This window comes from Gymnogyps californianus, chromosome 6 (assembly GCF_018139145.2).
Source record: "Gymnogyps californianus isolate 813 chromosome 6, ASM1813914v2, whole genome shotgun sequence".
NCBI classification, from domain to species: domain Eukaryota; kingdom Metazoa; phylum Chordata; class Aves; order Accipitriformes; family Cathartidae; genus Gymnogyps; species Gymnogyps californianus.
In genome coordinates this window covers 22,221,815-22,249,404 of record NC_059476.1, presented here as the reverse complement: position 1 = coordinate 22,249,404, position 27,590 = coordinate 22,221,815, and the positions used below count along the sequence as shown (strand labels likewise).

General features: G+C 50.3%; 2 protein-coding genes across 2 annotated transcripts in view; one reads left to right on the top strand and one right to left on the bottom strand.

The window, feature by feature from the left end:
• SEC31B (SEC31 homolog B, COPII coat complex component) overlaps nucleotides 1-9,278 on the top strand; it is a 33,904-nt gene extending 24,626 nt beyond the window's left edge. The window contains exons 22-26 of the mRNA XM_050899310.1: nucleotides 3,189-3,244; nucleotides 4,489-4,635; nucleotides 5,055-5,171; nucleotides 6,580-6,651; nucleotides 7,391-9,278. Of these exons, the coding sequence (XP_050755267.1) occupies nucleotides 3,189-3,244; nucleotides 4,489-4,635; nucleotides 5,055-5,171; nucleotides 6,580-6,651; nucleotides 7,391-7,570 (572 nt within the window). The 3' untranslated portion in view covers nucleotides 7,571-9,278. The remainder of the gene's footprint in view (nucleotides 1-3,188; nucleotides 3,245-4,488; nucleotides 4,636-5,054; nucleotides 5,172-6,579; nucleotides 6,652-7,390) is intronic.
• A 5,108-nt stretch (nucleotides 9,279-14,386) lies between these two features.
• On the bottom strand, nucleotides 14,387-26,948 carry WNT8B (Wnt family member 8B). Its single transcript, XM_050899057.1, has 6 exons — nucleotides 26,890-26,948; nucleotides 20,552-20,585; nucleotides 19,109-19,247; nucleotides 17,588-17,713; nucleotides 15,372-15,514; nucleotides 14,387-14,944 (listed from the first exon to the last, which is right to left on the bottom strand). Exons 1-6 carry the CDS (start codon nucleotides 26,946-26,948, stop codon nucleotides 14,387-14,389), a joined length of 1,059 nt encoding a protein of 352 aa, XP_050755014.1.
• Nucleotides 26,949-27,590: the final 642 nt, after the last annotated feature.

The window sequence follows — 27,590 nt, the reverse complement described above, 5'->3', positions numbered from 1 at the left end:
AGGTTTGCCTCCACCTGGAATCCTTTGCTGAGCTGTGTTTAACCAAGGATAGCAAATCCCACTGTGTGAAGCCTGTGGGGACTACGCACAAAAGCTCTAAGCTAAGGCTGGACAAATGCCTTCTGAAAAGCCATCAGGGGTAGTAATCCAGGGACATTACTCACTGAGTAAAAGCTGTTGGTGATGATGACTCTCCCACCCTGCCTTGATTTTCAGGTTTCTTCCCTTGGCTAGATCCCCACGTGGATCATGCAGGTAGTACCCAGAGAAGCCTCCAGACCTGTCGGGGAGGCAATGTTGCTGCTTCCAGTGAAATGTGGGGGGTGTGCGCATGTTTTACTGTGTGTGCATGCGTGCATGGTCATTGCTATTTGTTGTTCCTTGCATGCCTGAGGAGCTATACAGCTGGGATAGTGGACATACTTGTCCTGAGGACTAGTGAGTGACAGCTGGGATGTTGGGAGTGAAATGAAAGCACTGAGCTCTTACTGATGAGTTTGGGTACAGAAAGCAGGGGCTCCAGCTTCTTCCTCCTCTACTTTCCTCCAGTTCTGGAGGAATTAGAGCATGCTCAGTCTCTGTGTCCTTTCAGGCAGTTGCTGGGCCAGCAGGACAGGGAAGCAGCCCCTTTTCCTTTATTGGTTCTCCAGGCAAGGAACAGGCCAGTGGTTGTAACTCTTCTCTTGTCTTCTCCCTGTTACGCTCCCAGCCTTATGCATGGCTTTACTTGCACTTGTGCTTTCCCCAGGTGGTTTGGAAGAGGTGGGTCCCAGCATGAGCAGTGGTGGAGTAGAGCTTCCCATGCAGAATTTGGGGGCTCTGTTCCAAGGGGAACTGGAAAGCCCTTTTGGCTTTAGTTACAGGGCAAGGTTTGGCTTTGATTCTCAGTCCATCTGCTTAGGAAAATTTGGACCGTAGAGGTTTTCTGACTGATGTTTTGTATGGATTTCTCTCCTTGGGATTCATTGACGATGGAGAGTAGGTATCTTCCAGTCTACATTGTCAGTGGGGTAAGGTTCAATGTTTTCGTGGGCTGTCTCTGCACAGTGACTCCTGCTTGTGCCAAAGACCATCTGCCAGGCACAAAAGATTATCTAGGGAGTCTCAGCTTTATTTAGGAAATCCGAGTACTCGGTAGCCACTTACACCACAAAGCAAGCCTTGCTGTGTGGAGTAGGACTCTAGAAAGGGAGTTGTCCCTTCAGCAGAGAAACAAAAGACCCCAATGTGTCCATTTTAAAGGAAAGATGATTCCACAGCAAGGATTTCAAGCACTTTCTCAGGCTGAAGATGCCCTGTGGGAATTCACTGCTGGGAAGTTCCCTTCTCCTGGCAGCATTTATCCACAGTTTTAATGGCAGCATATGGCATGCCCAGATCAGCAGTGCTAACTGGCTTCCTTGAGAGTGCTTTCTTGCCTGCTATTATTGTTCTGGTTTTGATGGGTACTTTTCTTTAGCCTGGAAAGGGACTGTAAGGTCACTCAATCTGACTGGCCAAACTTGCTTGCTTTGGAAATTCCTGAATATGATCTGAACAGCTCATGAACGCATTCTCACTAGCGCAATGAAGAGAGATCTCCACTTGCAGAAATCCCACGCTCCTGGGGAGTGTCAGGGACAGGGTGAAGGACAGCAGCATGTTGGCTGATCTCCTTTCTGGCCAGGATAATCCCTGACTCCAGCCTGTGACAGTCTTGTTTTTTCTAGGACAGGCATTGCTGGAGACTGCTGCCATGGGGCACTCCTTTCAGGGCTGGTGAGAAATCCTTTTTCACAAGTAGCATAGGCAAGATAGTCAGAGTTTCATCCCAGCAAAATGCAGCAGGGTCCTGTTGTCTCATGTCTGATGATTAAGTGCCTGGCTTAAAGACTATAATTTAAATAGCTGTTTCCTGTGAGGATTCAAAGTGCCACTGGGTTGGAGTAGTGCCAGGAACTGCTAGGCCACAGGCTCGGTGGGGGCCAGCAGAGTTCTAGGGCACAGAATCCCCAAGCTAGAAATAAGTGCCAACTTAATTAAACTACTGATCCAAACTCATCAGAGAGCGAGTCTTGAAATCATGGGAAAAGGGAGGGCAAAAAGAGGCTGCCAGAATTTTAATAATAAAGGTAATTAAAGTAATGAAGCACCTTTTGCATCTTTCCCCTGTGATTTTTAAAGCTCAGTTCAGGATCAGTGGCTCATTAAGTGTGGCACTGAGCTCCAGCAATTCTGATATTGCCTCTTAGAATTATGCCACTTTCTCACAGATTATTCCTGTCTCATGGGCTTGAGGTTATTAATACTGGGGTGACAAAAGAAGCACTGGGGTTTTGTCTAGAGATGCAGGTACCCTTACAGGACAGAAGCAGACAAGGTAGTTAGAATTTGACCTTTGCAGAATGAAGTGTGGTTGCAAGTCCTTTGATGTCACGTTGTCTGATGGATTTTTAATTACCTGGAGTGAGGTTAGAGGCTAGGTACCACAGAAGCATCTGCTGAGACAGTCCTCTGCTCCCAAGGCATTTACTGGTTAAGTCTATTCCCTTCTAGTTGGGAAGCCAGCAAGTTTTGCTAAGCTTCGGTTCTGAACATGAATTTGGAAGGGGAAAATTTCAACCCACCCCTAACTTTTCCCCCCTTTATCACAGCAACCTGCATTGCTGTGTACTGCCACCGTGAGGCACTCCTGCGAGTGCTGGTGAGAAGGCCTCTCTCACCCATAACATAGCCCTCGCTGTGGTACCACAGCCTAGATTCTCTGTTTGGGGAACCCCGGGAACTCCCTGAACCCTGGTGTGGCCACACATGCAGGTCCCGACCGAGGTTCAGGCCTGACGCTGAGGCTGAATTCTGCAGCCTGTGCAGAATGCAGAAAGCTTCAGGTAGTTGCGAAAAAGCTTTCTATGTGGGAGTGGGCGTGTGCCAGTTCAATCTGATCAGACATCACCTCATGAAGCCTGTGCACATACTCAGATGCTAAGAATGTAATTAAGAAGGAGAAAGGGAAGCAAGAGCAGTCCTTGGGCCTGTGAGCTGGGCCTGAAATTCCTCGGTTGAAATGGTCTGAAGGTGCAATGATGGGGGAATTGGAGCCATGGGCCCTTTTGCTGAGGAAAGTCCCAAACCATGCAAGCAACCATGAATTGTTGCTGTGGCCACCTTCTCAAAGTCTGACATTTGTGTCTTGTTCTCTCTCCTGGCAGCTCAGGAATCTTGGACTGATCCCTCTGCTGTAAGAGGAGGCCTTCAAAAGAAAAAGGTAAGCTTTCAGCTGCAATATGTGTTGGTTGTCTTTTAGCCAGGGAGCTCCATGCAACAGATACATTCCTATAAATGCTCCCTGTCACCCTCAGGAGGTCTCATTCCACGTTGATCTGTCTACTTCTGCATTACATGCATAGCTAGGACTGGAGTCTAAGTCATCTCGACCCTTTGCCATCCAAACTCACACGCTGTTCTCCAGGGTGGCTGTTTTGTAACATGGTTGTCATCTGTGATGCTGCATTCTCTGTCAGTACTTCCCAGGCTGACTACAGTCACTTGTTACTAGAAATACAGATTTAATCTTATCCCCTTGCCCACACACCTTCTTTTATAGTGGCTGGGGAGATCACGCTCACTTCACACCTGACAGCTGGGGGCAGCATTTCCCCTTAGCACAGTGAGACCCTCAGTGATTTTCCTCAGGTGCTAATACCAACTGATAAGGCACTTCTGCTCAAAGAAGTTGGGACAGGTGTAGCTGTGAGCTGCCTGCCATGTTGGCCCTGCTGCTCTCTGCCTTGTAGTGATTGCACTGGAGAACCTGTGAGCTGAGCTCTTTCGCAACAAATGCTCTCAGTACCCCATTTCTATCACTGCTGCCTGCTGGCAGGTGTGACGAGAAGCTTCTTTGGCACCGTTCCCACCCCCCACTCCTCTTCTTTAGCTTGGAACAGACTTCTCGCCCTTTTTCTGGCAGCATAGCTGGGAACCTGCTTCAGGCTGTGCTCACTACAACAGGATTAGCCTCTTGTTAAAGCCATCTCCTTTTGATCTAGCCCCGTCGGAGCGAATCTATCCTGACTCTCTGGCTTAGTAGGGGCACGATGAAGTGTTTGCAAGAGGATTCTCCCCCCATGTCGTGGGATTTTCCCCAACACTTGCTCTGTTGGACACTTTACTGCTGCTAATCTCTACATTCAGGACTCGTGCCATCGCAGAGCCAAGGCGGCTTTCTGAGGACCAGTGCTTTCAGAGGCAACGGATCTGTTTGATTGAACAATTCCAGAGGAGTTTTCTTGCTGTCGCTTTGACTGTTCATCTAGGATGCAAAAGGAAGGGCCCCATGCTCTGAGTCAGGGGGCTGAAAGAACAGGGATGTGTTACACATCGTCTTGAGAACTGGGCACTCTGCAAGTTAGAAAGGAAGTTGAATTTGACTGCTGAGGATGTAACCAACCCTCCTTCCTTGGACTTGGTTTCTTGATTATTTTTTTTTCTTTTCTTTCTTTTTGCTGACAGTTACCTGAGAAATTTACTCCTCCAGCCCCCATCACAGCTCCAGTAATGAGCCTGCCCGCTGAGCCCCAAGGGATCCATCCTCAGCTGTCCAGGTTGCAAGAATCTGGCCAGTCACCCCCGGGAGCGCCCAAGGAAGGCAGCCTGCAGGTACCCAGGGAAAGTGGGGCGTTCCTCAGCCACCAGCTCCTTGTCAAGTAGAAAAACAACTCAGCTTTTGAGATTCTTATTACTTGGCAGCTGCAGGGCTTGTGTTGCTCCCTAGCCCTTATAAGACATCTCTGCCTGAGTGTTAGAAGAATTGCCAGGGTGGAAAATGACACCGGGGTATGGCTGGGAGAGAGGGAGGGAGGCCAGGCAGGCTGTCAGCCTGCTGGGAGTTGGGAATCCACAGAGGCCTGGAGCTATACCACGGTCTGAAGGTGATAATCTAACTCTGTGCTTCCAGGTATTCTCTGGGTTTGTGAAGGGGTGAAATTCTTTCTGTTCATAGTTGCAGGAGGGGAATCTACCTGCTCCAGCCTTTCATGCTCCTGTTGCATTCATTCAGCTGCTTCTCTCTCTTTCAGTATCACCAGCTACCCGTGGAGAGGGTTGAGAGGAAGGAGGTGCCCCCTGAGCACCAGGCTCTGAAGGCCACATTTGAAGGATTGGTGCAACGCTGCTCTGCTGTCGCCACTGATCCAGTAAGTTCTCCCTTCTCTGATCTTTGGCTTTTTTGCCCTCATAGATATTTGACTGGTGCTTTCTTCTTTTGGTTGAGAAAAGAGAGGAAGAGTCTTGTCCCTATAACCAAGTTAATCTTCATCTGCCTCCTTCCTTTAGGCCATAGGCTTGTCCATCTCTTGGGAACCGAGATGCATTCTCTAGCATTTATCCACTGCTTTTCATTGCCTCTCTGGAGCAATGGTTCTGTCCTCCTGGCTCTTTTCTCTGAGGAAACTAGAAGAAATGACCTAGCTAATTGAGCTTCCTTTTTCACTGGCTTGATCTGTAGATAGTTCCTGCAGAGCTGGTATTACCAGCTATCCTCAGAGCTTAGAGGGAAAGGCTGAGATATCCTGGCTGGAAGAGAAAGCCAGACAATCTTTGTGTCCGAGTCACTGTAATTTCTCCACCCTGGTTCCTGGAAGGCTGTTGGCATACATACCATGTTGTGTGAATGTATCGGGCCAGTCTGGAAGCAGAAAAGCAGTGTTTGCAGCATCGTGTTGGGTTGCTAAGTCTTCCCAGAGGTTAGGGGCACCATGAAGCTTTCCAGAATACCTCTGCTTAATGGGTGTTGGGATGAGCACTGAGCCCAAACTGCTATCCCAGAGTCAGACAATTTGTGTGTAGCAGCAGCTTCGGCATGTTTGCTCTGTGCTTTCTGAAGAGTGCAGTGTAGCAATTTCTGGGAGATAACCTGGAGGTTCATTCTGTGGAAGAAAGGTCTGTTGGTTTGGGCTTAAGCACCCGGCTTACATGGAGGTTGAATAGCTGTGGCGGTACAGCAATGCGATGCACCTGAGCTCCTAAGGCTGCCAGGCCTGTCCCAGCATTGCCCAGAGCCAGGCATTTCTATCCACAGTATAATTTACCTGTGAGTGGATTATCCAAGGTGCGGTTAATGGGGTCAGTCCTACCAGAGCTTCAGTATTCAGGCCCTTTCCTTGGTGGTTACCTAGAGCGGGAAGGATATTCCCTCTTTTCCTCAAGGAGACCAGGAAGAAGTTGTTGCTTCGGTCAGCCAGGGTGAGGCTGTCTGAATGCCCCGTGGGTCAACTAGTGGATGTTTCTCAAGCTTTGGAAGTAGTGACTCTGTCCTGTGGTCTGCAAGCACTGGCAGAAGGGAGGAACGCCTAGGCTGGGAGATGGGAAAAGGGGCAAATGCAGCTTCCTGTCTTGGGGAGAGAACGCGTGCATGTATATGTGCACAGTGAGGGCATGGCTGGCTTGTATCACAGTCCCTGGCTGGCAGAGGCTGAGATGCAGCTGAATTGCAAGGTGCTGTGGGAAGAACAGAGGAGGGGAGGGCCTGAGCAAGAACAACTTGGTTCTGGGAGAGGTGGCTTTGAAGCTCTGGCAGAGCTAGCAATACCTGTTTCACTTCAGAAAACCCGAAGGAAGCTGGAGGATGCATTGCAGCGGCTGGAGTGTTTGTATGAGAAGCTCCGCGAGCAGGCGGTAAGTAGATGCTGCCATTCCCTGTGGTTCAGCCAGGTTCCTGATCCCACCTTTGCACTGGGTTGTGGGCCTTGGTCTCTGTCCCAGTGTAACCAGCACATATGCTCTTGAGAAAGCTAGGGGAGTGCCAAACCTTATAACGCACCTTGAATCCAGCCAGCCTTACCTCTTCTTCCTTAACCTTGGCCCAGACATAGTGTAAGGAAAAGCTGGGGAGGTATTTGCAGGGTGCTTTTACCCCCAGGAAGTATACTGGCATATAGACAGGTTCTAGATGGGAAGGGGCAATTGGGGGTAGTTGTTAAGTGTGAACCTAGTGTAACCTCTGGCTTAGAAAACTCTGAAGCTGCTGATGCCAATTGCTGGAGGGATAGCTATCAAGGGAAGAATGCTTTTAACATACACCCTTTCCCTGAGTGTCCATATTAGGCCTGAACAGAGACAAGATTCTGTGCTAGATGGACCTTTGACCTCCTCAGATGCATCAGATATTCAGTTAATGTTGAAATGTCATTACTTAGGACCTGCATTCACTGTAACCCAGCCTGGGTATTTGATTAAAGTTTGTTGTAGGCTGGGAAACCGAGGGAGGAAGCAGGCTATCCTTCCTGCCAGTGCTTGACTGTGTAGGTGCTGTTTGGTCAGGATGAGGTGGAGAACAGGAGGGAAGGGTGTGGAGGGAGGGGGGCCTGTGTTACAGTGCTGAGCATGCTGACTCATTTCTGCTCCCTCCCCACAGCTCTCTCCAACCATCCTCATGGGTCTCCATGAAATTGCCCGCTGCATTGAGGCTAGGAACTACCAACAGGGTCTCCTGATTCACACCCAAGTGGTGAGCAGCAGTAGTTTCAGTGAGGTGTCTGGTTTCATGCCCATCCTGAAAGTCCTCATGACCATTGCTGGGAAGCTGAATGTGTGAAGTGTGGAGCAGCTGGAACAGTGCACACTGAGAGCTGGTGGACTCCCTCACCTGCTGATGTGCTGCAGGTTGTGGACTCTCCTTCAGACTCTGGAGAAATAAGTCTGTGCCAGTGCCTGGACCTGTGCTGGGCCAGCACGCCTGGCCCCATTCACTCTCCAGACAGCCCACTGGTGCCTGGGACTCCTGGAGACAGTTCTTTCTCTCTTCTTTCTTACTAGTCTGAGGTCGCTTCCCAGCCCAGGGATCTCAATTTCAAGCTGCCCAGATTGCACAGAGATCCTCCCTCTTCCCTGTATCCCTGGCACAAAGGGGAAACTCCTTCCCTCCCAGGCTGACGTTGCTTTTTTTTTTTTTTTGGAGACAAACAGGGCTGGCACCTGCAGCCCCACCAGACAGAAGAGCCTCAGGCTCTATTCCTTGCTGCAGTGTAAACTGCCTGAGTGATAGCTGGGCTCCCTTGGGACCTAAGCTGGGGTGCCCCTGCTCTGTTGGGCTGCAGTGGGGATCTCTCCTCTGGTTCCTCTTTTATCTTCGTTCTCATCCTTGACTCACCCTCTCACCCCTCTGCACCCATATCCTGCTACAGCTAGGGCTAACTACCAGCCTGCTCTGGGCTAGCTTTGGTTCTCTCTCTCTTCTTCACCCAGCCCTCTCTTTTCATAGTTGACTCTCCTGTTTACCATCTATCCCCCCTCCTTTATATCTTTTCCCCCATAAGCTGCAGGCTTGAGCCCTTTATGTTTCAGGCCCAGGGCTGATTCCCCCTTCCAGCTCCTGGGATTCTCCCATTGAGGAATGCTAGCAGATTGGACTGCTCTGTGCGCTCCTCCCCAGAGCCGGTTGCATCTTGGTTTTGGGCTAAAAGCCACCCTCTCTGGCTCCTGGCCTTTTTCACGTCCTTTATGTTAGCACAGTTGGTCTTCTGCCCACTGGTGTTATCTAAAGGCTTCCTACATCGGGCTTTTCAGACAGTCTAGGGGCTCTAAGAGCAGCAGGGATTGTTCAGGTCCCATAACGAATCCCCTGGAGCTACTCTGACCAGCCAGACTTGAGCAGGGGGAGACAGCTCATTGCTCCAAGTGTGGTGCATTCATTCTGTCTACAGTAACAGATACATGCAAAGGTGGTTCTCAAAGGCCCCTTGGCACTATGGTGATAGGAATATGCTGCAGGAGATGATGCTGTCAGGTCTCGAGGATATGGCTGTGCTGAGGCTTTTCATCACTGTGGCATTTCCTCTGGGGTAAAATAGATGAATGAAGCATATCTGTCCTGGGGAAGAAGTCTGGGAAGGCAGATGGGATTTTAGGGCACATCTGTGTGTGTGTGTCTTTCCCTCTCTTCCTCCCTCCTTGCCTTCCCCTCTCTCACCCTCTTTCATGCTAACCAGGCAGCGTAATCGTTGGGCCCTAGCTGGGAGCAAGGCTTCTTCCCAACATTTGGCTGCAGCCAGCCCCTGCTTCCTCTGCTTGCTGCTTGAGTGATAATGCCATCGTGGGCCTGTGGTTCAGTGACTTATACAAATCAGCCTGCTCTACCATGAGACTTAGGAGGGAGGAGAATCAGAGAAGGGAGGGAGAGGACATGTCTCATTCTCTCCTTTCCAGGTCAAAGTGCCTCCTTGTTGCTGCTGTGTTGTTTCTATTGCTGCAGTTTGATGCACTGAGAGATTACGGAACAGTGAAATAAAAGCTGTGTTTTGTGATGCTGCTAGCTTTTTTTCATAGACTTGTCACCTCTGGCTACAGGGGACTTCCCTCAGTCTGCAGGGCCACCCACTGAGAGCTGAGTTCTCAGCTTTGGTGAGGGCGGCAATTGAGAACGGTGTGGGGTAAACCAGATTCTGGGCTCTGCTGGTGTGGGTAGCAGCTGTCCTGGTGTGGTGAGACCTCAGGCCTTACCCACTCCCTAAGGGTGCAGGGTCAGAGAACTGATCTTCTCCAGATCACACGCCTCAGTTGTGACTGTTCATCTGCATCAGACACAAGAAGGTCCCCGGGAGGGCTGAGGTTCTCTTGGGGAATCACAGCAGTGTTGGGGATTTTACACTTGACATTGGGATTTGGAAGTATGTCAGTAAGTAAACAGAGAGCTCTTGATGAGATCCTCTCCTGTTGGAAATCAATGTTGCACCACTGAAGCCATGCCACTTAAACTAGGATGAGGATCTGACCTGTGTGGAAATCAGATTTATACCATTGAATTGGCAGTTCTTACCATTAGTTAACTTCTGAATCTGTTGGCTGATTTAATTTAAGCTTTTAAGGAGGTAAGAAGGCTGCAGTGAAACATCAGTACTGAGATAAAGTCGGGAGGGAATCAAACTAGCTTCTGCAAAAAGACTGATGTAATCTCAAAAAATTTCTGTTTTCTTTTTGCTGTCAGCTGGCTAGCTAGTATGTATGTACAAGCCAGCCAGTCAGCACACATGAAACTCTGAAATACGCAGGACTGTATTACCTGACTTGTGGTTGGAGGACTTGGGAGGAAGTAAAGGTTGAGAAAGATTGTTTAGATAGGGCAGATCTGAAGGGCCGTTGCTGGGAAGGGACCAGGGTTTATGAGAGTTCTGGGGTGTTATGGACACAGCACACGCATTCAGGGAAAACCAGCCTTTGTTAGTTCTGCTGCTGGCAGAGGCAAACATCAAGTGTAAGGGAGTCTTGCAGAGCTTTTGCAGCCTGGTCTGGGAGCAGTTAGCAACCAGTCTGGCCTCCCAGCTGTCCCCCATCAGGGAGATGCAAGCTGATTTTAAAGGCAGCACTTGTGTTATGACCCCTTCTGATGCTGTACAAGTGAGCAAGTAGCCCCAGAGGCATACATTTGCTTAATGAGTATATGAGGAAAGTCCTAGCTTTCTGAGATCATTTAACAAGCCTGGTATTTCTTACATTCAGCCTTTCTGGATCCAGTTATATTACCCTGTGCAATCCAGCCTCTCTCTTTAACTCAGGCCACTGTACCACTGAGAAATAAGCACGGATTTTCCATGTATTTCTCAGATGCATTTGACTTTAGTTCCCTCCAGCACGCACAGCTCCCCCTACCCATGGACTCATGCAGAGACTGGCTATTTATCCTGCCTTTGCTGCGAGTCCTTCCTGCTTGCCCCTTTGTCCCACTGTTGCTCAGTTTTGCTTCAGGTTTACCCCAGCGAGCACCATCCCTAAAACTCTTGGTAGGGAAACCAGGTAGGGGGAAGTGAGGTGACCTACTTGAGGGTCTTTGAGAGGCTTGTGGTGGAAGCCTTGTCTCTGGGGCCCTGGTGTGGTATATGTCCTTGCAAGCCCCACTGGAAAGCGCTTCTCCATTTATAGCACTATCTCTGCTGGCTGGTAACAGCTTCTGGTCTACGGACAGTGGCTTCTCAGTGTTGCCTCCTCCCATGTGGGCACATGCTACCACAGCATCTCTGCACCGCTCGACAGAGAGAAAGCATTTTCTGTTGGGTGAGAAGGCCTTTGGGTTGACAAAGAACTGGGGCGGGGGGGGGTGGTAGGAAAGGATCTCTGGGCACAGAGAACAGAGCTCTAATCCTGTTGCAGATAACATCATGTCTGCAGGCTAGGCTTGTGTGTGTTTGGGGGAGCTGGAGGGGCAGAGATTGTTAGGCAGTATTTGTTTGTAAAGCCACTTGCTCTGAAGATAATGCTTGCACTAACTTCTATTGAGGGAGCAGTGTGAGTCCCCACAAAGTCCTTTCCCAAAGTGTCTTTGAAGCCAAGAACCCATTGAAAGGAAGAAAGGCCAAGAGAGGGGATTAGTTTGTTCAGCAGCTGTGAATTTCAGTGGGAGGCTGATGAACTCCAAAGTCTTTGTTGAGATTTTTTTTGTAAGGAGCCCTGCTGGAGGGAGAGACCCACACGGGGGCCGCGGCCTTAGACAAGAAGGAATCCGAAGCGGCAGGGAGCTGTAAACGGGCCACAAGGACTTTTCCCAAACACTTTTCGGAAAAGGTGTTGTGAAGAGAGCGGAGGGGGATTAGCATGTGAAATGACACTTTCCATTGACTCCACAGAGGGGAGGGGAAAAGGGCTGGCTGGCTGATTTATTAGCATTTTGTTCCCTTCTCTATTCTGCTCCCCCAGCAGCCCCCCTCCCCTTGCTCCCCTCCTCCCTGAGCCCTCTAAAGAGGTTTGGATTGGAAAAGGGAGCGGGGGGCTGCCTGTTTGTGTGTCATCTGGGCGAAGGTGACCACCTGGGAAGCTGAATGTAAATATTTCTCCTCTGAGGAATGCGCCTTCATTAAACCGAAATGAATACATGGAAGCATCCAATCCTGCCGCACAATGGCAGCAGGGCCTTTACCGCTAAGGGCTCCTTGCGCCGGGGAGGGGGGACCCCTCCGGCCCCGACCCGCTGCTGAGGTCAGCACATTTTGCAGCTGCAGTGTCGCCATTTTCTCCCAGAGAAAGAAGCATGTGGCGGTGGGGCTCACGCTTGTAATGCTCCCCGCATGTCCCCTTCACCAACAGGCGTCACTGTGCCCAGCGGGCACATCCTGGGCTGTGCCACGGCCTGCATGGGGCAACCCTGTGGAGCAATCATGTCAGCAGGGGAGGGACGAGGTAGCACAGCCTGCCATGTGCTGAGGAGGGGGAGGAAATGGGGAAACAGCTTCCACGTCTTCTCCTTTTCTTAACGTTTCCAGCTGGCCGTGGAATGGGGGGCACAGAGGGACAAGGAGGTAGAAGCTGTCCTCTCTGCCTTGCAGTGGTCCTCAAGCCAGCCTGTGCTGGAGCTTTCCCTTCTGGGTGAGAGGCTCTCGCCACCTCTTTGCTTTCCTGCCCAAGGATGCATTCCCATCGCAGGGAGATGGAGGAACTTCTGATGGAGATGCAAAGGAGACCAAGTGCAGGGTCACTGCCTTAATAAGAACCTTTGCGGAAACAGCTGGTGGTTTGTGTGTGAAGTGGAAGTGTTTCAGGTTTCCCTGAGAATGGGCCAAGATTTTTTCTTGCAATTTTTGAAGGGCCCTATTTTTGCTTGACATGAATGCTCTTGCTCCGGTGAGACCCCAGCTTGCCCTAGGTCCAAATTCCCACCCCCAATGAAGCAGTTCTAGGATTGAGGGGGTATTTGATAACTAAGAGACACATACAGACTGCTGAGTGTCTTTAATGTATCATCTCTGAAGTGCGCAGCTGGGCCTCTGTCTGCCCCCCTCCCACCTCCTTTCCTCCTGGCAGCTGCATTGCAGCATATGCAACCTCAAGCAAGCTCAAGGAGAGAGCAGGCCCTTTTCCCTCCTGGTAGGGGCTAAGGCTGTGCTGCGTGGAGGGAGCTGGTCAGCTCTTCTCATGCTCAACAGATGGGTAAGCGGCTGCGTTTTAGTCTCCAGAACTGTAACTACATACATCCACACACGCAATTGGATGAAAAAACCCACCCAACTACTTAGACACAACAGCATTTTGCAAGCACTTGGCTACTGATTTATTGCATTGGCTATTGGTTTACAAATAGTGGCTACAAGACAGGTCTAATGGCCAGTAACTTAGCTCTACTGGCTTCTTATCTGGCTAAAGGACACTTCAAACAGCAAAGGAGACGATAACCTCACAGCCCCGGGGAGATGACTGTGATGGTGCAGTGAGCTTTCCCAGGTCTTGCAGCTGACAGCTTCTTCCCTCCCTACCCCAGCCACTGCAAGGGAACAGAGATGCATCAACCAAATCTTCCTGCTGCTTGCTTAGCCTATAGAATATATACAATAAGTGGTAGAGGAAAAACTGTTATGTATACATCACAGTAACTGTGCAATAAATTAAACTTCAAAGTGCTTCACTTTCCTATTTACAACACCATTAAATAGTAACTGACATTATTTTCTCAGACTAGGAGGAAGTATTTAGTTAGTTAGCTGATAGGGTAAGAGTGCTTGGCAAGTAGACCAGGAGGTGGGGAACGGGCTCAGCTGGCAGCTCCTGTCTGGGAGAGATTTGGGAGGTAAGAGGGACTGGAGAAGTGTGAGGGCATCTTTATGGCATCAATCAAGGGCTTTGGCAGGGAACCTGGGGTGAAAAGGGAGACCAGACCTGGAGGCTTAGAAGATATAGAGAAAGCATGTAAAAATCAAGTGATAGGACTCCTCTTTTGGACAGCTGTTTAATGGGCAGGTCAAGCAGCAGCTTCAATCTTGCTGCTGCCATCTCAAATGCAAAGTAAAGCACTGGAGAGCTTAGCAAAGCTGTCAAAGGATGGGAAAGTGACACTGTGGGCCTCCTGGAGGCTGGCTTGCTGCAGGAAGGAGTTGCACGCCTTTTCTATTCCCTCATAGTATAGTGCTTAGTAAAAGGCAGTAACAACTTTATTTTAGTGCCTCTATTTTTTCAGGGTACTAGAAGCCTCTTCTGGTTTTGGGATTACCACTCTGAGTTGCCCAACTCTGGTGGTGCCATCTCAGCTTCCATGTGCTTTCCTAAGTGTTGATCTTACTCAAAAGCCCAGAGCAGGTGCTTGTTTCGGGAACAGACAAGCTCAAAAGAGCAGGAGCCACCGAGACCACCTGTGTTTTCAGCAATAAAACCATAGTCACTGGATAGAGTGACTCTGAGTTGAAGGGACCAAATCTCACCTTGTTTTGTCAACACTTGAGGGTCTTCCCAGAAGTCATCACCCACTGCACTAATGGGAAATGCCCTGTATGGCCAAGGCCTAGGGGCTCATGCAAGCTCTTTTGCCTTGCCCAAGCCCCAGTGAGGCGGCATTGGGAATGAGACAAAACTAAGCCAAAGGGAAATGGTGCCGGGGGCTGATGGGGAGGGCAGGAGAGGAGAGGGGCAGACAGGACCATGGAGGAGCAGAAGCAAGTTAGAGCTTTCTCTTGAGCTTGCGGCTGGCCCCGCCACCCCCGCTCCGCTCCCGCTTCTCCTTGCGGACGCAGAAGTACTTGGTGACCCTTTTGCGGCACTGCTCGCACCGCACGGCACAGCACCAGTGGAACTTGCAGTTGCAGCTGGACACCATCTCGGCTCGCCTCTCCTCCACCGCCAGCCCGCAGTCCCCGCACAGCCGCCGGCAGCTCCGCTTCTCCCACTTGCTGAGTGCCTTGCCTCTCTTCAGGCACTCCCTGCCCTCTGTGCCCAGAAGCCCCAGCGTCTTGTTCTCCAGGCAGTAGTCAGGAGAGTCCTCTAAATGGACCAGCTCCTTCTTGGAGATGGAGCTGAAGGTCTCGGCGATGGCGCCCCGGCTGGCAGCGCTGTTCCCTGCCCCCTGCAGCAAGTCCACCTTCAGGGCTTTGTGGTACCTCTCCTTGAGGTAAGTGCCCACCTCCCGAAACTCAGGCAGCTGCAGCCAGCAGGTCTGGGTGGTGCAGCTCCCCGACACGCCGTGGCATTTGCAAGTCCGCTTCATGGTCCCTTTCACGGCCTACAGGGCGAGGAGAGAGAGGGGATTCAGGAAGAAGCCCAGAGGGGTCATTTCTGTGCTGCAGCGCGTGGAGAAACATGCCTCCAGGCCTGTGGAGGGGTTTGCCATTAACCCTCCCTGCGCAGTAGTCCCGCCCAGGGGTTGTTGGCTTAAAGCTCGTGGATTTGCTTCTCCACGGTACTCCCCTACTTGAACTGGGAGACAGAGGACAGCAGGAAGCCATTAATAGTGTAATCATGGAAGGTTTGCTATCTTAGAACAAACACCACCCATGATGTCAGTACTGCTGCCATCCCCTTCTCCTCGGCAAGGTAGTTGTTTCTTCTGGACACGTGCTTTTAGCCACAGCAAGTTGTGACTCTCCACAGTGAATGGCCAGAGCCAATCTGGTATGCGCTGTCAGGTCTGGAGGGAGAGAGGGGCTCACCTTTCTACCTGCCTCGTTGTTATGCAGGTTCATAGCAGCTCTGGCATCTTGTCCGGTCTCCAGGGCATCCACAAACTGCTTGGAAATGGCTTCCCCAAAGCCCACGTTATCACTGCAGCCTCCCCACAGCCAGCCTTGCCCCCCTAGGAAAGGAGATGAGATGTGTGCTGTCAGGGAACCAGCCCCTCGCCTGCCTGGCTTGTGGCTCTGGGGACAAGAAGGGGTCTCGGAAGTGATGGGAGGGAACGGAGGCTGTGGGGCAAATCCAGCCTTTCGCCTCACAATACTCCCCGATTCCCTCCCCTTGGGCTCATGCCATTTCTACTGAGGCCTGGACAGTAAGTGGCTCATGCAGGCAGCGAAGGGGTATGTCCTGTGCGACAAACCCAGGGATTTCCAGGCTTTCTATAGAGCAGGATTCAGAAGCTGTTAATTATCGTGCATTAGCAACCATATAGATAAGGCTTTGGGTCTTTAATCACCTTCCCTCAAACCCTGACTTGAACTGGTTCAGTCTGACTTGCAGGGATAGCATCTTGCTAACGTGGATTAGTGAACTGGTGGAGGCATCCTGGTCAGAGGGAACAGATTCCCCTCTGCCGGGAAACAACCCAAGCCTGGCACACATGTATCGAGGAGGCCCTCTTTTTGGTGCACCCAGAATCCTGGGCGTTTGGCATCTCAGAAGAGTCTGATTTTCTAATTATCATAAAGTAACAAAGGAGTCAGCACAGAACTGGGAAACTGCACAGCAAGATGTGGAGGGTACTTTTCCTAACTGCGTGGGAGCTCGATAACTTAGCTCGGCTGACTGGAAACATGTCTTGCAGTTTGCTTCTTTTCCTTCTAGAGAAAAATGCCGAATTCTTTATGAAGATTTGAAATCTGGAACATTCTGACCCTAACGTGCCTTGGCGGTACATCTTGGGAGTTGTGGTTTAATGGCCTTGTGACTCTCTTGAAAGGCCCAGCCCTTGCCCGGACTTCACCAGAGCATCGTGGTCCCCTCTCCCAGGGAAAGGCAGGGGTCTCTCATGGGAGGTGGGTAATTGCAGCGAATGATGAAGTCCAAATCAAAAGCTGGGACCAAAGGGAGAATGGAAACCTTTCACCAACTTGGATTCAGCGCAACAGCATTTAGAATTGAATCACTCTGTTTTGGACAAGCCCAAAAGTTTCCTTTGCCTTCCAAGGTTTTAAGTTCACAATGGAAAATTTTCATGAAAAACAGATATGTTTTGGGGAAAAGAAGTGTAGCATGACTAACTCAGTTTTCAAGGGAAGATAAAATTTGGTGTGTCATTGCCCAAAAGTCTTGCTCTGCTAGAGATGGGCTATCCCACGCCTCGGACACCTAAGAAGCAGTGGCTGTTTTAAAAACTATTAGCCAATAAAGCAAATTACTAAATACTGGACACTCCAGAGGAGTTTGTCATAAACTGACACGTACCGTACTGACATTCCCCAGCTGGGCGGGAAATGGCTTTTAAAAGATTTTGATAATTTGAAATTTGACCTCTTTCCATTCAAAACAAAAGACCAAAATGTCAATGTTTTCTGTGAAAGCTGAGCGGAGAGCTGGAGTGATGCAGCCTGGGGTTCCCCACCCAGGGGTGCTTAGTGGCTGCGGGCCTGGGTACTGTTGTGACAGGAACGGGGTGAAGGCTGTGTGCTGCCACAGCGGTTCTCCTGGTTGTGCTCTCATGTGCCTGCCACGCTGACAAATGCTGGAGGGGTTTATCAATGCCACCCTGCTTTCCCTCCTGGTAATTCTGCTCTGGGGCCACCCTGGTCCTGCAGACCCTGGGAGCCCCCAGGTCCCTGATCAGTGCTGCTCTAACCAGACCTGCCATTTAGATGCACAGCATCAGATCCTCTCCTCTGCCCATATGATACAGTCATTCCCTCCAGCAGCTTAAACAGAGTTGTTCTTGATTTGAACCAGGGAAACTGCAACCCCCTTCTACTTTCCTGCTCATTTAGAAAGTAATGGAAAACATCAAGGGCTTAGCCTCAGCTGGTGTAAATTGGAGGCAGCCCCATTATCTTCCACAGAGCTAGTTTGGTTTGAGCCAGGCAAAGCTCTGCTCTGGGCATTATTTCCAGGTGTGGGGACCAGGAGGAGTTGTTTCTGCAGGCCTCAGTGGAGGAGAGGAGAAGAACTGTCTCCTGCCGCCTGGGACGCGAGAGAGGGACAGCAGCTCGTCTCTCCTTACCTAGCTGTCCGTTGCGGGAGTCATCACAGCCACAGTTGTCAAAATCCCCCAGGCTGCAGTTCCGGGTCAGCGTGTACATGACGCCTGCAGAGCTGATGGCATGGACAAAAGCGGTTTCTCGGTTTGCTGTCAAGGAGGAATACAAGGAGAGCAGATGTGCTAAAGATTTCACAGTGAGACCAGTCTTAAAAACGGCTCCTGCCATGCAGGAGACTGCGTAGGAAGAGACTTGCAATGGGCAGGGCTTTGTGGGGTGGAGAGGAGGCCCTACATGTCAGATTAGCTTAGTTTTGGCTTGAACTGCATGAAGACAGAAGCTCCCAAATTTGATCCAGACTGACTCATGCCATTTCTAAGGGTGTGGATGAGTTTAGCACTTGGCTGTCCTTGTGGGAGCTCAGCAGTGGGGATACAGCACAGACAACCAAATGTCCCCCACGTCTCACTAATATACCCCAGAGGGGAAGGGGCCTTCTCCAAGGATCAAAGAGCTCCTTCCCCACAGCTCCCTCGAGCCTTATCTTCTGCTGGACGCTGTCCAGGGCTCAGAGCAGTGACCATACCTACCCACCAGGATCGGTGTGGTGATCACCAGCTGACTTCACTGAGCCTTTGGCTTTCATTTAATACCAGCAAGGTCTGGATCTGAGCAGATGACGTTGACGGGAACAATTCAGGGACCTGCTCCCAGTCCCAGAGTGTTACTTTGTGCTGCAATTGCCTCCTCAAGGCCCCATTTTGAAACCTCTGTCCACCTCTGCCTGGGGCCCTGGTCCCTCCACCAGAGGCCTGAGGCCCTCCTCCATACCCAGGTCCTGCCAGTACAGGGCAGGTATGAGCTCAGTCCAGCATCATACATGGGTCTAGAGGACCAAGTATGCACTGAAACATTTCCTGGCACCTGCAAACAGGTAAGGAATGGGATACAGTGACAATGACCACAGCCCCATGCCCTGCAGTGGCACAGGTCACGGATGCTGGATTTCTGCCCAAGGTGACTCTGACATCTGGAAGCTGTGGGAAGACTTTTCTCCTGCCTCTTGGCCAGAGCACAGCCACTGATGAACTCTTTCCTGCTCCCTTTAGCCGTATCCCTCTGCTTGCCACCCCACCACCCCATGCTGGTTCTCAGCCTCCTTGGGACACGCTGGCAAGAGACACCACCTAGGCATGGCGTGTCCAGCAGCCCATGCCGCAGGTCATGGTGGTGCATCCTTGTGGAGAACCAGTTGTGTGAGGGTTGGTGGGATGCTGCTGTCCTGCGCAAGCTGGGGCTCAGCGGGTCCGGAGGTGATGCTGGCATTGCAAGGCTGCCTTGTCTTGAAGCTAGATCCCAGCATGTGTCTGGGAGTTGATGGGTGAAGAGGCCTCCTGGAAAGATCCCTCTGGGGCATTCCTGGGAGAGGCACATCCCAGGTGGGGATGGGGAAGAAAAGGAGGCACTTGGGAAGAGAGGAGGGGCCCACGGGCTCTAACCTGTAGCGAGGGGGTCCCAGTAGTGGTATCCAATGCTTTCCTTACCGCTGCGCAGCCCGCCGTGGCTGGAGAGCTGCAGTGCCCTCTCGGGGCAGTTCCAGCGGTCCCAGGCAAACTGGAACTTGCACTCCTCAATGCCGCTCTGCGCCCCGGCTGCCACGCTGCTGGAGTAGATGAGATAGGCCTAGGAGCAGAGCAGCGGGTCAGGAGGGGGGACGGTGTGTGCCCCGCTTCAGCCCCCCCAGCATTAATTTGCAAAACTGAGTCAGGATGCATTGGCCAGCATGCAGGGACAGCCCCATGGGTGACAGGCTGGGAACGTCCCCAGGCTACTCCCAGGGTCCAGGGGAGTCACTCAGCAGCTCTAGTTTCCATCGCAAGGTAGTGCAAAGCTGGTGTAGCCCCAGCCACTTCCCACACAGCGGTGGGGCTGATGCAGGCGTAGCTTTCCTGCCCTGCGCTGCATATCGTGGGTCCTGCTGCTTTGGGGTCTAGATGGATGGAGAAGCACAGTGCAAAACACCAGGAAGAACATGGCCCCAGGCTCCCCAGGAGGCTGGCATTCATCTGAAAATAATTTGCATGCCATCTTACAGAGACAAGAGGTACAGAGCTGAGTAGGTCTCTCAGGCTTGGCTCCCCCGGGGAATGGAGCTCGCCACCAGCAGCAGCAAATACATTTTCTGCTGTGCTGGATCGGAGCCTGAGCCTCCCAGGGGGAGAAGGCCGAGCTGCTGGCTGTTAGCCACGTTAGGAGATGTTCCAGCCGGCCCCTGCAATAGGGAACCCCTTATTTCTCCAGCGTGAGAGAAGGCAGAGCCTTCTCCTCAGAGATCAGGGAGCTCCAGGCCAGCAGGTGCCTGCCTCCCTCTTCACCACAGCCCCAAGGGGACAGCCAGTGCTTTGGGGCAGGGTCGCTCCGCCATAGCATTGAGAGCTGTAGAAAGAGCTAGATGGGCTTGGAGGTGTTCCTGGGGAATAGCCAGAACAAAAATCAGGTGAATTTTACAACTGGTCCTGGCTAGGAAAAAAAGCCTCTGAAAGAGGGGTGCAAGGAGGCAGGGGGTCAAAAATACTGAACAAGGTCCTGGCAATTCCAGTTGCGCTCCTTGGGGAAGTATGTTTTGCAGGGCCTACAGAAAGTACCTTCCCAGCTTGATGAATGTGGGTCCTGATGCTAACCTGATCATCAGGAAGCAATAGATGACAGGTGAGAGCCTCAGCTGGTGCCAAAAGACAAATCTCCAAAATCTGGCCCCAACCAGCTTAAAAGGACCCTAGGCCAACTTTGCTCAGGGCTGACACTGCCCAAGGAGCTGCAGCTCACAGCAGGTCATTCCTGGCCCTCTGCCTTGTTGCTGGAAGCCTGGGGGTGAGGGGAGCTCTGGCTGAGGCTGGATGGAGAGGAGTGGGAAGGAGGACCCCCTCCCTCCCTCCCTCCCTGGGTTTAGTGGAATCAGGGACAGAGATCAAAAGGATTTCTCTTACCTTGGGGCCCGTCATCAGGAAATTATTCACTGACCTGGAAGACAGAGACAGTGTCAGCAGGGAGGGGGTGATGGCGGAGGGGCCTGGGGAATGCCTGGCATCCCGGGGCTCTCCTCTCACCGCCCACAGCCTGCCTGCTTCCTGGCTGCAGGCACCTTTGGTCTCTTCCCCTCCCTGCTCCCTGCGAGCCAGGATGGTGCCTTCCCCTTCCCCCCACCCCGCTCCCCCAGGCAGGCTGTACTGGGCTGCAACCCCCTCACTGCTCCCTCCTTTTGCTTTCCTCCGCACAGCTGCCCTTCATATCAATCCCTCCATTTCTTTAGTGCTTTCCTGTTCCCCCAGCCTTGCTTTTTACCTTACCAAACTGCTGCTCGGCTTAACTCAGGGTAGCATTGCCCCCAGCCCCAGGAGCTGGACCATGTGCCAGCACCGCTCTCCCTGCGGGACCATGCCGAGGGAAGGAGGAGGTCACGCTGCTGCTCCTTCACAGCGTGTGTCCCGGCAGCATCCCCCCAGATCACAGTCCCTTGTTTTCCTGCGGTGCCAGCTCTGGCTGCCCACGCTCTCCTCTTGGCCATGTTATGCTGATGGCTGAGCACAAACACACTTGTCCTCCCCATCCTGCTGGGCACTGCACGGGGTGGGGGGTGGTCCAGGCAAAATTAAACTTTCTGGTGTTCCCACTGAAGGTGTGAAGGGATCATCTCCAAGGGCCACAAGGCAGCGTGGCTGGTCTCCATCACTCTCCCCAGGGGCTTGCGGAGCAGAGCCGATGCTGGCTGGTCTGAGTCTCTTTCTCCAGCAAGAAAGACTGTTTCAGTGCAAATGGTCAGTCAGCATTAGGACTCCATGTGGTGCAGTGACCACCATTAGGAATCTGGAGGATGGCTGGGTGAATCCAGCTCAGCTGTGTCATGGCAGAAAGGACTGAGGCTTTGAACAGGCCCAAGAGCCAACCCCAAATATCCCTAGCTAGAAATGAAGCAAGAAGAGGGAGGTTTCTCTTACAAACACCTCATTCCAGTCTCTCCACGTTTGCAAAAGAACCCTCATCGCTATTTCTGGTGAGTCTCTGGAGCCTCTCCCCTGCCGGTACCCCAGCACTCCAGAGAGATGGGTGAGTGCTGTTATCCCCAGGGGAGGACACGGAGGCCAGAGAGGTGGCATGAGTAGATTTAGACCTTGCAGTGAGCGAGTGATCGGGAAAAAGCTAGAGCATGCACTGAGAGAAACTGGGCTCTTCAGCTTCTTCTCGAGATGATGTTCTGCTTCAAATGCTGGATGTCTCCCAGTGGAGGATGCCTCTGCTTTTCAGCTAGCCCTCACAGACCCTTAATCCATACTCTGTCCCTTCAGCAGAGCGGCATGCTCCACTCTGCAGTTGGGCTACCTGGCATGCAGTGATGCTTGCTGCTTTTCTAGCTCCTCTCCATTCTCTGAAAATCCCAGTAGCTGGGTGGACCGTGGCTGGATGCGGGGGAGAAGGGCACAGGTTAGGGTATGGTTTTTCCTCCCTGTGTGTTTTCAAGCGATGCTGTCTGGAGCCACAGGTATCCTTAGTAAGGGAGAGAAAGGCACTGTCCTGTTGTGCTACAAATCCAGGACGGAGAGTGTGGGGGCATCCCAGGGTGGGCTTGAGCACAGGCAGAAGCAGGCACTGCTGTCCCGAGCTGGGGAACAAAGTGTAGCCATGCTGCAGCCCTGCCATGGACACAGGGGCAGACAGGGTGGGAGGACCGGTGCCCAGGCGTCAGACACATGAGAGATTTAGAGAGGATGTTTCCCTGCCCTGGAAAACTGCTCCTGCGGTCAGCGAGCCCACTGCACCTCTGCTAGAACTGCCCTCATGGAGATCCTCGCTGAGGTACACCACAAAAAGGAGGTCTCGTTATTTTAGCTTGGTCAAAATCACAAGAAACCTGATCTTTGCTATTACTCACAGTTTAGAAAGAGTTGAGAGAAGTAGTTTGCAAAGTTTCACTCTGGCAAGTCTAACTTTTTTTTTTTTCTTTGGTGGAACTGTGTCCATATTGATGAAGCTTGCTTTGGGAAAGATTCCCCTGGGTCAAAACGGGAGGGAGAGGGCTGTGCCAGGGCACTGTGAGAGCAGGAGATCCTTTCCCTTTGTTCCAGGCCTGGGATTCAGACCCGGCTGCGCTCCAGCCCCCGTGGGTACTTTAGCACGAAGTCGATGGCTGTTTTGCAGAGGAATTTTCCTTTGGGAGCTGCTTCTGCATTGTACAGCTAATTAAATATTTCCTGGGACTTGGAGAGACGGCATCTGTAGCCGGGTGATTAGAGCATCGGGTGACCTGAATCACACAGGGGCATGAACCTGGGGCTATTCAGACTGTGTAAGCTCCATGGGTCCCCATCCTAACGCAACTGGGTAGCAGCATGAACAAGTTATTTTTCCATCTGGTTTCCCTCCTGTTCTTTGCCTTGACCTTAAGCGCTTTGCTATGGGGACCACACTCAGGATGGTGTCAGTGTGAATCTGAGCCCCTGGTAGCAGCTGTGAGAAAACTCTGGTAAAATGCCCCTGTGTAGGCAAGATCTAGAGAATTGCAAGTCCTCTCTTATCTTGCTTTTGTGGCCAAAACAAGAGATACACCCTAGCTGCATTGCTTCCCACCTGGGTAGGAAAAGCCAAATTCACAGTGTGCAAGAAGGATTTGCTTCAAACCCTTGCTGGCCTCATCTTGGATTAGGAACATCTGAGCAGTTGCAAGGATGGCTTTAGGAGGAGGACAGTAATCCACAAGTTCAGGATTTACAGCAAACCAGCCTGTTAGCAGGTGTCAATTGGCATAACTGCATTGAAGCAGAGGATCTGTTCCTCCCGGGATAAACCTCAAGGTTCACAAAAAGGCCAAGTTCAGGATATGCCAATTCACCATCTGCAGCTGAGCAAATGGTACAGTAGCAATTTCCCAGCAGGATATTCTAAACATTTTTATTAAGTCGGAGAGACAGAAGGCATTTTCCCTGAGCTCTCTGATCAACAGGCAGGCACGCTGCTGTGCGGGTTTGTAGGACTTAGACAAGTAAAGGATTCATTTAGACTGGTACACTTGACCTCCCATATTTAACTCCTGCAGCTTCAGGAAAAGGGGAGATGGGACTGTCGCATGACTGGAGGCTAGCTGAAATTTTTCTTATTTATGCTGAGAGGGAAGGAAAGATAATAATGGAGACAAAATCTGTGCGCTTTGTCTTTGCTCATACGATCTAGCTAAGGAAAATGCATCTCTCTTCTGGATATAGTCTCCAGCAAGGGCAGAGAGTAATTAAGCCACTTGTTCCCAGATGTAGTGCAGCATTGACAATGCCACTAGAGTAAACTCTGTGCTGCAAATAGGAGTCACTATGAAAATGAATCTCTCTTCATTTTTGTCTCTGTAGTGTGATTTTTATTTATTTATACTAATTTTCCATACCACTGTAAAGGAAAGCAGAATGTAGTCCTAAACTAAGTAGCTAGCTGCATCCACAATGGGTGTAAATCAGCCCAATTCCCATGACTTCGGTGTCGCCACACCACAAAATTTAAAACTTTTTGAAATCACACACATGAAAGGAAACGCTTGAAATTATTTCTCTTCTCCAAGAAAGCTCACAGGGTTTCTAGCTATCTAAACCCCTTTCCCTTCACCTTCAAACTCCAGGACAGTGTTACATGGACTGAAGCGGAGCAGAGACAGACCTCAGCAGGTAGAGAGAGGAGTCCCACCGAGTTCTTCAGCCCCGTCCCCAGCCCATGCAGGGCCCTGGGCAGGGCACGCTGCTTCCCTCACTGCAACTCTATGCATCCAAGTAAAAAGCAAATCTAGGGCAAGTGATTTTCATTGCATCCAATATTAGGATATTATCTCAAAGCTAATGAATATCTATAGTAGGAGTTCTCTATCGTAGTTTTGTTGAACCCGAAAGCAAATAACCCTGCCAAGCAGCTGTCGCATTATATTTTACACATATCAAATACTAATAAGCCTCTGATAATTTCTGCTCAGTTACAACTTTAACCAATAACAGCACCCCACTCCGCACTTTAATATGCCCCAAGAGCCTTATCAAATCTCCCATTAAAGTATTTGTTTGATATCTTATGACTCACTCATGCTCCTGTGCTGCTGGTTCAGCTCTTTAGAAAATTATAAAGCTGTATTTAGATCTTTACTGTCATTATTTTAAATACAGAAAATGGATACAATTTCACTTCGGATCTGAGTTTCGTTCTCAAGTACAAACTCCCCCAAGTTATTAGAAAACCAGTGACACTGGACACTGAAGGCAATCCCACACCTGAAGTGTAAAAAAACATTTAGAAACAAGCTGCTGCATTAGAGATTGTTACATTATTCCCATTGGATAGGAGACCGAGAGGCAACTCGTTAACATTTGGAGCTTTACTTTTTTCTTTGTTTATTTATTTGTTTTTTAGTTCCTAAATGCAACCCTGAAATTTTGCTCATCTAGAAACATGCTGACCATTCAACCTAGCTGACACAGCAGAATCTAATCCACACTCAGAGAAGGGAAGTGGCCACATACATATAAAAAAAAAATTATTGTTCATCTATATTGCCCCCCACTCCCAATTCTCGTGATTAAATCACAGGAAAAAAGAATCTTGTTGCGTTTTAAGCTGTTGGATCAGATAAAGAAGACCAGCAAAAATTGCAAGCGGGATTATTGTATGATTCCCACAAACCTTGCTTTTTTCTCCTCAAGAATTAAGGGACAGGGTCTGTAATACGATCGTTTCGAATAAAGTTTGCAATTTTCCTTTCTCTCAGGAAATCATGACCTATGAGCAACACGCAGAGAGAAGCAGGGCTATCTTGATCTGTAAACTTTTCTCTTAGATAAAAACTTCTGAAAGGCAGACGGGGAATTTAAACATCCAACTTCCATTGAAAATGCCTGGGATTTCTGTATTTAACTCTACTTTGTGCTCTGAGATTTCTCCCCTTTGAACTGTTTCTTTAAAATGTTGATTTTTTTTTTTAATCTTTTAATGTATTTAAACCTGTTTATATTGAGGAAAGCAAGAGATATACACAGGAAGAGCAGAAAAATAAAAATAAAATCAGCAAGAGTTCTTGCCTAGCCTCACTGCATAACATACATATTCCCCTTGTTCTGGAAGGGAGATTTATCTTGAGTTTGCTACTATATAATATTTAGACATACACAAATTGTTGCACATTCTTTTAATGAAGGGAGTAGAAAAACTCTGAAAGAACATACATTTCACTCCCAGCCTAACAGGAATGAGTTCCCTTTTACTCATGAGTTTCTCTTTCTATAATTTTGGTTTCTCCATCCGTGGTAATAACCCTAGAGATCTGCTATGGGGGAGGCAGGGGATTTTAGTAATTGAACGGGAAAAGACTTTCCTTGCTGTTAGAGATAAGTCTGTAACCCGCTGAGCAGATTCCCCAGGGCATCACAGAAATGGAGAATAAAGTTTGGGTACTCAATAAAAATCACATAGGAAAAAATACCTACAGAGCCAGGTTATTTGAGTCCATCTCCATTTGGGCATGGGATAGATATACTCCGCAAGGAATGATACGAGATTTGATGCAAGTGTAATCTCTTTCTGTTCACCCTTACAAAACATTTCTGGAAATAAATGTAAAACCTCCCTTAGCACAGAGCAAGAGGCCCACAGGAGATGACCGCAGGTTTGTGCACGGGCAAACCAGTCTGAAGGGACCCAGGTGGTTGGGAACCAAGCTGTAGCAATCTCTGTACCAAAAGCTTCTCCCCAGGAAATTCTAATACATGCATTTCAGACGTGTAATCCTGACCCTGTGCCTGCCAAGGAGCCCGGGTCTCAGGCTGCTCATCCGGAGTGACACTCCTGTGGATCTCACTCACCCCTGCTGGCTCTGAGCTCTTAATCAGGGACTGTCCTCTTCGGGGAGCGTGGGAGAAGCCCCACTTGATTTGATTAAGACAAGAGACAAGCTGACTGTGAGCCTCTGGAAAAACAGAAATCCCTGGGTCTCCCGTTGGGTTATCTTCCCAGTCGGAAGTGAGGGGCTAAATCCTCCACATCCGCTCTCCCCTACTCTGTTTTACCCCAGCTCAGGATTTGGCCCATATAGTTATTGTTGGGAGGTGCAGGGGAAAAAGGGGACTTTCTTAGATCTAACCTCTCTGCCAATGAGTGTGTTGGGACTTAGTTAAATATCTGGTCCCGTTAAAGACCAGAATTGAGCTAAGTGGGAAAGAGGGGACATTTAGGAAGGTGAAGAGGAATTTCCTTAGGGTGTCCGGGAAGAGCACCTGCCTGTGACACAGACTGAGGTGCTCTCGATACTCACCAGGCACAGCAGGATTGGAAGAAGGGAGTGAGGAAGAAGATGCCCAGATAAGGGTCCATGTGAAATACAAAATCCAAATAAAGAGGGAGAAAAGAGATCCTAAAAAAAACCTTGGGTACCACCACCACTAGAGAAAAGAAAAAAAAAAAGAAAAAAAAAACCACAACAAAATTAGGGAAGGGATGGAGTTATTTTCCACCCGGCGGTCCTGGTGTGATGAAGAGGCGTATGCCCCCTGAATCCCAACTTCTGCAAAGGGTAACCAATCCTAAAGTAAGAGCTAAAGGGGGTTGGTGAAATGGAGCCGCAGAACTTCCTAAGAAGAGATTATCTACTTAATTAAAGATTTTTTTTTCCCGAAGTCCTTCAGCCAATCAGGACTCAAGTGCCAGAGAGAGATTGAACTGATGAAAAGAACACCCCAGGTTCCTCGAAGACAAATGCACCACGAAAGGGATAAGAGGGAGGGAAAAGGGGAAAACAAAAAAAAAGAAAGAAAAAGAGAGAGAGAGAGAGAGGGATAAAGAAAGAGACAGCAAATCCCTTAAAGTAATCACTAGATTCAATCTCTACCAGCACTGCCCTGCCTCTCCATCCCCCGCAAAAGCGGCCCTCGCCTCCTCCTGCCTTGGAGACATCGCTGGGGCCAGGGTGCGCTGGGTGCTCTGGGATGGGGGGCTTGGGTTTGGGCTGCCCGTGCC

What these genes read in the sequence shown, in the direction of transcription:
- WNT8B (XM_050899057.1), bottom strand. Translation starts at nt 26,948, where the DNA reads ATGGACCCTTATCTGGGCATCTTCTTCCTCACTCCCTTCTTCCAATCC. An exon ending in TTCCAATCCTGCTGTGCCTG is followed by an intron (nt 20,586 to 26,889) that starts GTGAGTATCGAG and finishes TCTGTCTTCCAG; the next exon opens with GTCAGTGAATAATTTCCTGA. An exon ending in TCCTGATGACGGGCCCCAAG is followed by an intron (nt 19,248 to 20,551) that starts GTAAGAGAAATC and finishes CTCTGCTCCTAG; the next exon opens with GCCTATCTCATCTACTCCAG.